Here is a 9,710-nt window from a genome sequence, read left to right on the forward strand (position 1 = left end):
TCATACAACATAGGGGATCAAATACAACACACAAGTCAATTCCAAGTATAAACAATGCAATGCAATGAAATGAAATGCAATGCATGTCAATGACACTCCCCATTCTCATTCTCAAAATCATCACTTTCAAACGTTAATACAGCCCGCCCTTTGGTAACCCCGCCACGACACGGGAGGAGGATTGGCTAGTATCCCTGACCCTTGGTAACCCCGCGGCGTCATTATGGGGCCCAGCTAGCTTAACCACGGTAAGGCGACTTCCTAGTCCCCTCTAGGCTATATTAACCTCCGGCCCGTTGGTAACCCCGCAGCGACCGGGTTTATCAAAACCAATTTTTCCTAACACATCACCCAAAATTCCCATTTTTCTTTTCAAATACCAACATCCCTTCCTATGCAACCCAATAAAATGTATGTATCTTACATGATGTCAATACAATGATAAATGGGAATTTAACACTCTACAACAAGTACCATTTCATATAACATTATAGCATGCTTGTAAAATAATAATCATGATAGAAACTCACTATATAAACATGCTATCCATTCAATCAAGTAACACATATTCACATAACATGGCATATTCTCAAATATCTCAGTTTAAACAAGAATCAAAGCAATCAAACATGCTGTAACACAATTAGAAGAGCATGATTCAATATGGAACAAGATTCCATGGCTTAAGATGTCCCTATCTCAAGATTGCACCAAAACCCTAGAAAATGGGTCCTCAAATTCGAGCTCCCAAAGAGGACCAAAAGCTGGAATTTCTGATACTGGCACGTAGGGCTCGTCGTGCTCGTCGTTTTGCCTCAAACGGCACCTAAATCCGGTAAGGATTGAGAGAGTAATCAAGGGTTAAAGCTTGAAGTGAAAAAAAAGAAAAAAGAAAAAAGAGAAGGAGTGGAGAGACAAACAGAGAGATGGACGCGAGAGAGAGAAGATGAGGTTATAGTGAAAAAAAAACATGATCTTAACATTTGTGGGTCCCACTTTTTTTTTTTTAATATTCCTTTTCTCTTTTTCTTTTTTTTCTTAATACACACCGCACACACAGACATATGTATATAAAGGCACAAACATTACAAAAAAACATATAACATTGTAACATAAACCAACTTTTTCTATAACTTATATTCTATCCTTGCGAATCTTTTATCTATGTTTCAAATTCTATATAATATCAAGTTTTTCCTTTACCAGATCAAAAGGAACTGAAGGGCCTTTGTAGCCAGCTACAACAAATAGGAGAAGGAAGTGTGTGAAAGACTCAAAGTGCACTTGAATTCAATTGTGATGCATTCTTAACCAGTAAAAATTGCTTGGTATCTTATTGTGTGTAGAATTATATCGATTTAGTAAATGAGTTTGGCATTGGGTGTTATTATTAGTGCTTTCGGTCTATATAACCAAAAAAAATTCTTCTGATAGGCTTTACTCGTGGAGGCAGAGAATAACATTGCAAACTAAATAAATTATGTGCTTATATATATACATAGATAGCATATGTATATACATGAGGTGTATAGAGACACACACATATATACCTTTATGTTTATGCAAAAATCAGCTATGACTTTAAACAAAATACAATAACAATTATAATATTGAAAAAGAGAGTAAAAATTAATCGCATAAGAGTAAATAATTGATTAATCAGATTATCTAACAAATCAAAATCTGAAATTAGACAATCCAGCAAACAGCATAAAGATTTCAATTTTAAAAACTCCAAAACCAAAAAGCCATCAACAAAAGATCTCATGTATCAAAAATCATCATATAATAATATCAAAAATAAAAGCCCTAGTCCAATGAAAAAATGCACAAAACAAGTAAAAACAACAACAAATCTAAGAACCTAACATGAGGCTTTCATTCAACAAAAAGGAGTAGATAATTGATTAATCGGATTTTATATCTAACAAATCAAAAATCTGAAATTCGACAATTCAGCAAACAGCATAAAGATTTCAATTTTGGAAATTCCAAAACCAAAAACCCTGAATTGATCAATGAAGGAGTCCATATATCAAAAATCATTATGTACTATTTCAAAAAGAAAAGTACTTGTCCGATATTCATTGGACAAAATACATAAAGCGAATATAAACAACAACAAATCTAACAAGAACTTAACATGGGGCTTTCCATTCAACAAAAAAATCATAATGGCACAAGACTTACAGATATCAAATTTGTAATGGAGAAAACAATCTGCAAACGAACGCGATCAGCTTTCAACAAACCCTAGAAATAGCTTCCTTCTAGAGTTCAAAGCGACGGAGGAGTGGCTATGGTGTAGGCGAGTTGTCTATGGTTTGAGGAGAGAGTGTGTGGTGTAGGAGAAAGAGAGAGGGATAGAGGAGGGCAGGGCTAAGGTCGAGCTCTGATCGGGATGCTGGGTGGTGGGGTTTGATCGAGAAATAGCAGCCGTTCTCTTCTTTCTCTCTGTCGCTGGTCGCGGTCTGTTGCTGCCGTTCTTTTTTCTCTTTCTCTCTGTTGCCCTACATAGGAACGAAATATCAGAAATAGCAAGTGCCATTTCTTGTGCTAGAATTGGCAAAAGAATCGGCAAAGTTAAAATTTGGCAAGCTAAATGACAGCTCATTGGAGAGTCCATTTGAAGCCCATCTGCTATATTTTACAAATAGCAGCCCATATAGCATTGGGTTGGAGATGCATTTAGCAAAAGCTTGGCAGTAGAAACTAAAATATGGCATGTGGAATTTGATATAAATGGAATTCTGCGGTTTATTTCTAAGGAGAAGCATGACATCATTAATTGTGTGAGAGAGAGATTTAATTGGTGAAGATATGAGAGAGGACCAAGAGTAAAAACTGAGTTTTTTTCCAATCAATTCGAGGGTTTGTGAACGCAAAAGTCTCACAATCCGAGGTTGGAGCGTTGGCAACAGTGCTTGAGAAGCCATCAACAACCTCTCCGATCCTCAATTTCGTTCCTAGTTTCTTGGTTCGGTGTACTTTGCTTCATTTTAAGCTCGAGACAACTCAAAAATTCTTAAAGTTTTTCAGTTGATTTTCTTGCTAAAATCCATGCATGCCATTCTAACTTTATTTTCTCATTATTTTTTATTGTTAATTAATCGGCCATAATTATGGTAAAAATTAAATAAAAAATACCTGATTAATCCCTCTCTAAAATAATTTTTAAAACTTAGATTTTCCACAATCTATTCCGGATGCACAACTCACACTATTTTCTCTTCTTCTTTTCCTTTTGATTAGTGAAATTAAAGAATTGTATAACATAAACAAGAATACAACCTGTGCAACACACCACCAACTACAATTAGTGCTGCAACTCGGGTGGGTTGGGCGGGCTTGGCATTCATCTCGGGTTACGCCCATATAACCTTAAGCCCGAGCCGAATTGCCTAAGTCCAATCCATACATAATTTGTCCAACTCGAGCCCACACTAAACCCACGTCAAAAGAATTTGTGTAAAAATAATAATTAATTAATGTTGCACCCATGACTTGAACCTGAAACTTTAAGAATGAATTCCAAGCACACTATCAATTTGGCTACTACACTCTTGTGATTTAAGTATAATTATAAATATATATAATATTTTCAGGTTCGGGTTGGGTTTCAGGCTTCATTCATATCAACCCAAGCCCGACCCGAATTGAATTCGGGCTCAAAATATATGGTCTAGGCCCAAATTGAAATTAGAAAAACATTACCCAAGCTCACAAAATTTCGGGCTGGGCTCGGGTTATTTTGAGTTGGACCTACCCGAGTTACACCCCTAACTACAATATTATTTAGACTGAATTAACAAGAATTGTACATGGTAAACATGAATACAACCATGGCAAACACATGCTATAAACAAGATACTACCACAGCAAATTAACACCACTAACAAAAGCTAGACAAAACTAGAATTTTACATCATAATCAAGAATACAACAACTGCGCGCGAACACGAGTACCAACAATATTGTAGACTGAACTGGCTAACCGTAGAAAACTTACCTAATTAAACGCAAGGTAGATCACATCTAAAGGATCAGGAACAGAGTGTAACATGAATATATATATATATATATATATATATAGTTGCATAAAGCTTAATTATAATAGACTGATAGAGGATCAAAACATGAATGAGTGTCCGAGTTATATCCTCATCAGTTGATCATGTTTGATGTGAAATTGAGCTAAAGCTGTTGCAGATTCTGTACAAACTTATCTATATAACCACTCATGAATCCTTGCCTTGTTAGGGTCTCCTTCCACTTTTGGTGGTTTTTCTTAACCATACCACCCTCTTCACTCTCTTTGTCCATCACGCACTTGATGGCCTTGCACAACTTCTCTCTTGAAAACAATCCATTTTCATCCCTCTCTACTTCCACTGCAACCTTCAGTTCTTGGGCCATTAACCTAGTATTCAAGATCTGGTCAGGCAAATGTGGTACAAGCACTATCTGATTATCACTCAACAAAGCCTCCCACATTGATCCAAAACCACAATGACTCACAAAACACCCAACTGATGGGTGACCCAATATTGCTGGTTGGTCTACCCACCCTCCATAAACCACTCCTCTCCCTGCTTTAACCCTCTCTTCAAAACCCTCCGGAAATGCTTCTTCCACTGATGTCAAACCGGAGGGCGGTTTTGCAACTACCAAAAATGGCAGTCCTGTTAACTCAAACCCCAAAATAATTTCCTGAAATTGGTCCTTTTCAAGGACCCATTGGCTTCCAAATGCGCAGAACACCACTGATCCTGGCTCGAACCCATCGAGCCACTTGCCCCACCCATCAACTTCCAGTTGTGTTTTTGCTGCTGGTTCAGCTGGCAATAAGACTGGTGGTTCAGCTGGCAATAAGACTGGTCCTGTCAGCAACATTGGCTTTCCGAATTGGCTTCCTATGTAGTCACACAAGTCCCCTTCTAGTTCTTGGCATGTCCTGATAGAGATTGCATTGCACTCTTTCAGGGCGGTTGTGACTCGGTCATAAAATGTTATGCCACTGCCAAACTCTTGCAATACAAATGAAAATACACCAACTTCAGATGCATTCAACAAGATTGTGGAAGACGGATATCCTGGTGGTGGATATTGTATGAACTCGGCAGCGTCTGATTCTGATAATGGCTTGTCCTTGTCCATGGGAACTAGTACTTTACATGCAATAGCCACTGAAGCTGCGGAAACAACACTGTAGCATACTGTTTTGGAGCCAATCTTGGATGCTATTGCCGGTATCCAATAAGCAAAGTCATAGAAAACAAAATGGGGTTTCAAAACGCGCAGCAATGCTTCGACTTGGTCACGCATTAGGTCCATGGCGGTGGCTAGATGACCATTCAAGGAAATGGGTATTTCCGAAGCCGTCTCGGTGCCGGGAGGAAGGCCTTGGACGTGTGGGACGGCCACGGCATGGAAGGTGATGAGATGAGGATGAAGAAGATTGGTGGAATGTTGCAAGTGAAGTTGAGCTTGTTTTGGCAACAAGAATGAGATGTTGTGGCCTCTTTCAGCAAGTTGGTTAGCTAGATGGAGGAATGGAGTGATGTGACCAAAGGCAAACCATGGAAACATAGCTATGTGAAACTTTGATGAGTCCATGGATTCCGCCATTTTTGTGGGAAAAAAAATCTGTAAGCAGAAACAGTGTTGTTTTTGCTCTAAAATTGTTGGTGTTTTAATAAGCCCCTTCACGGTTAGAGCGAGAAAAGAGCATTTATTACACACGGTTTCAAATCACAAATTTTAAGGCTTAAATGGACTAGTGGATAAGTGAGGTCTGGGTATAAATGAGTTGCTTTTTGCAGGTATTTAGAATCACAAATTTAAATGGTCAATGTTGAATTAGCCCTCTCCGTCTGTCTGCACCATAAATCCCAAAACCATCTATGGGTGGCAGGCATAACATATGCCATCAATGAATTGAAGTGAAATGTTTGTTAGTTCAATTGTGCCCACCAACGTATATACTTTATTACTTTCTAATTATTAATTTATTTTTTTATGAAATTAGCCTCATTTAGTGAAATGTTTGTTAGTTCCTTTTGACTCTTGTTCAATTGCGCCCACCTACCTATATACTTTATTACTTTCTAATTGTTAATTTATTTTTTATGAAATTAGCCTCATTTAATTCCCTAAATCCAAATTACTGTTGCAGTAGCCAAACATGTCAACACATCAAGTATACCTAGGAATTAAAGTACCTAGTTGATGAAGTGCCCAACCACCCCCGTACCTGTATGCTCGTGTTTGAGCTCCTCCCCTGCCAAGAAATATATATATATATATATAGAAAGAGAGAGAGAGAAGGAAATGATGAGGGTTGGGGTGGCCCATGCCAGACTCTACAATAGATGGTTTTGGCCCAAATTAGTTTCAGGCCAAATGTAGGATGTATGCAATGTTGTAATGGATCTGTCCTTGGAATGGGCCAGTGTCAGCCCAAGGTTGACTTAAACTTAGTTTCAAGCAAACAGATCAAATTGGGGTTGCCCAGCCCAGCCCACTGTAGAACAGCAATATGAGCCACTTGGGACCTCTTTAACAAACATTAAATAGTCCCTCTTTTGTTATTTTGCAATTTACCAACTCCTATAACCTTAGCTGTCACACAAAGAGAAGAAAAACCAATAACCTTTTCTGTTGCTTGTACATCATAAACAAGGGCTCCCCACATGGCAAGTATGCTGGCATTAGCTATTCATGCACCTCCAACCTTCCAAGCCATTAATCCAGCCCATATTCCTTAGTTGTTCCAATTAAATGCACACACATCTTATTTGAATACTCTCTCTGTCTCTCACACACACATAAACACACACAACACACAGATAACATCATCATCAATAATTTAATATAATCTTATCTCCACATCATATAATTAATTTGTAGCAATCTTAAAGCCACGTGATGTCTACACCCCACATGGGACTTCCCAACTGGGCTATTGACAAAATTTTTGCAGATAACAATATAAAAAGATCAGTACCAAAGAAGTCATGACTTCTTATTAAATTACTTGTTGGAGGTGAGAATTAAGTTGTGAAGCTATGGATCATATTATTGATGATGACCCTTTTGAGTCCTCTTCTACTGGTACCAGAGATGAAAAAGTAGAACCTGGTGAACTCTTGGAAGAGTCTTGGTTCTTTGGAAACTCTCTTGATAGAAAAACCAAGTTCTTGAGATGTTTCTCTGATCCTTGTCCTTCTTCCTCAAATTACAGCCAAGATACGCCTGTTAGAAGTTCATGTAGGGAAAACTCATCCAACAACAAACTCAAACTCTCCAAAGGCCATGCTTTGGTTAGTACACCATCGATGCCACCACCTTGTATGCCAAGGGAAGAAGAAGAAGTAATTCAAGAGAATGGAAGAGGTTGCAGTATGAGAAAATCCAACCTTCAATCACCGCGACAGCGACATAGGTTGGTTCGCGCACCATCTCTACCACCTTGTATAGGCAGGGTAGATGCATATGAAGATGCGGAAAGTGACTTCGCTTTGAGCAAATTAATCAGGCAAGCGTCGCTCAACAGTACTTCAGATGTCTTGCCACCACGAAACACTTCCAAGGTATGATCTGATCAAATAGTTTCTTGCTTGTGTTTTATAGCAAAGGTCTAAACTATGACTCTATGAGTTTGATGATAAAGAATAACACAAATTGAAATATATATGATTTGTATTTTTTATTCGCTATCTTATGATATTTAAACTTGGATTAATTGTAGGTCATGACACTAGGTTCAAACATTCCAATGCAACATCCTCGAAAGAAACCAGAGCGAGAAAGCATTAACACAGATGGTTGTAAGGAGATGAGGCCACGAAACCTTATAACTAATCAAATGAAGACGAGAAAAGGAGTTGGTGATCTTGAGTCTGAAGAAGTGCAAAGTTTTAGGGACATGGGTTTCACATTTGACAAAGGAGAATTAGACCCGAGTTTGGCGAACCGAATTCCTGGTTTTCAAGAGAAGAACACACAAGATTTTGATGAAGACAAGGTGAGGAGGCCTCATCTTTCTGAGGCAGGGTTAGTACAGAGCTCTGCCCCACCAATTCCAAATTGGGTTGACAAGAGTTCACCAAAAGACATGAAGACACAGATTAAGTTTTGGGCTAGAGCTGTGGCATCTAATGCGCATTAAGAGTGTTGATAACCTTTTGTGACATTGAAATAAGGGTGGGAGGCAATCATTTCCAGTAATCTATCCTTTTGTTCTTGTTTGTATTCCCTGCAATTCATTTTTTGTAATTCTCAATTGCTAAAACTTTATCTTGAAAGGTTACATATTTGGGACCAATGAGCTTTTAAACCGTAAGGGCGTTTTGTCCATGGTACAGGCACAATAGCAGGGATTCCAGGAACTGAATTGGAAGAATAGGGGAATTGTAGAAGAATAAAATTCATTATTTATGTGGCATTTTTTTATTTTTAATTTTTTATATAGCACATAATATTCTTTGGATATCTGTATAAAAGATATACTGAGCTGTAAAGGCTCCGTCTTGACATTTTGCTAAAGCTTGATTTTGTTGTCTATGTCATTTAGCAATTCAAAATGACTTCCCAAATAAATTTAAATAATTAAAGTTCTGTTTGGAAATATAATCGGATTTAGTTGCGTCGTTGATAGTGTTCCACATATCAATGAACAATTTGTCATCCAAAATATTTAGGCATTGAATCAACGCATTAGATTTGGAATGATAGCACAAAAATATTGTGACATGAATTACACAATGAAATCTCTTAAAATCTTTATACAAGAATATATATATATATATATATACACACACACAGAGACTTTGAAATATGATATTCAACAAAAAAAAGAAGATATTTTCTCATTCATTACATTTGGAGCAATCAGATTATTAGATTTGGAATGATATTGCTGATTCCGTCCTCATAGCACAAAAGTGTTTTGGGCTATAAATAACATAACGAAATTACTTAAAATATCCGTACAAGCATGTTAGATTAAATTTGAAATGATCTCGCTAATTCCGTCCTCATCGCACAAAATTGTTTTGTGATGTGAATAACATAATGAAATTTTTTCAAAATTTTCATACAAGTAAAAAAAAAAAAAAATTACTTTCAAAGATGATGTTCAACAAATGATATGAAGGCACCATATTTATAATTATATTTTATACGCATATGTATATATATATTTTTTAAAAATGCTTATTTTACATGGAGGATTAGAGGGACCACAAAATATATGCTCATGATATTATCAAAATATCTAAAATGAGAGAGCACATACTTGTGATAGAACTGAAAAACAGAATAGGGGAATTGTAGAAGAGTAAAATTCACTATTTATGTGGCATTTCTATTTTTCTGATTTTTTTTTTCTTTCTATAGTACATAATATTCTTTGGATATTTGTATAAAAGATGTACTGATGACTATATATAGTAAAGGCTCCTCCTTGACATTTTGCTAAACCTTGATTTTGTTGTTCATGGTATTTTTGCAAATCAAAATGACTTTTCAAATAAATTTAAATAATTAAAGCTCTGTTTGGAAAAAAATTTAGATGCGTCATTGAGTTCCACAAGCAAGTCACGCAACTTTAATTTCATCAACAATCATTTCAGGAAGTCCACATGTCAATCCCTACATGAACGACTTGACATCCAAAACATTTGAAACATCAGATCAGCTATTAGATT

General features: G+C 36.9%; 2 protein-coding genes across 2 annotated transcripts; one reads left to right on the forward strand and one right to left on the reverse strand.

Moving 5' to 3' along the window:
- Positions 1-3,903: 3,903 nt before the first annotated feature.
- LOC132308580 (UDP-glycosyltransferase 79B6-like) lies at positions 3,904-5,770 on the reverse strand. Its single transcript, XM_059806699.1, has one exon. The coding sequence runs from the start codon at positions 5,626-5,628 to the stop codon at positions 4,195-4,197; it is 1,434 nt and encodes a 477-aa protein (XP_059662682.1). The 5' UTR covers positions 5,629-5,770; the 3' UTR covers positions 3,904-4,194.
- A 1,217-nt stretch (positions 5,771-6,987) lies between these two features.
- On the forward strand, positions 6,988-8,491 carry LOC132308582 (uncharacterized). Its single transcript, XM_059806700.1, has 2 exons — positions 6,988-7,592; positions 7,751-8,491. Exons 1-2 carry the CDS (start codon positions 7,068-7,070, stop codon positions 8,168-8,170), a joined length of 945 nt encoding a protein of 314 aa, XP_059662683.1. The 5' UTR covers positions 6,988-7,067; the 3' UTR covers positions 8,171-8,491.
- Positions 8,492-9,710: the final 1,219 nt, after the last annotated feature.

This window comes from Cornus florida, unplaced genomic scaffold (genome assembly GCF_030987335.1).
Source record: "Cornus florida cultivar Cherokee Brave unplaced genomic scaffold, ASM3098733v1 CherokeeBrave_3.0.0_Hap2_Chr05, whole genome shotgun sequence".
Lineage (NCBI taxonomy): Eukaryota > Viridiplantae > Streptophyta > Magnoliopsida > Cornales > Cornaceae > Cornus > Cornus florida.

Coding starts and splice junctions, on each gene's coding strand:
- LOC132308580 (XM_059806699.1), bottom strand. CDS start 5,628: ATGGCGGAATCCATGGACTCATCAAAGTTTCACATAGCTATGTTTCCA.
- LOC132308582 (XM_059806700.1), top strand. CDS start 7,068: ATGGATCATATTATTGATGATGACCCTTTTGAGTCCTCTTCTACTGGT. Junction 7,593..7,750: donor CACCACGAAACACTTCCAAG/GTATGATCTGAT, acceptor GATTAATTGTAG/GTCATGACACTAGGTTCAAA.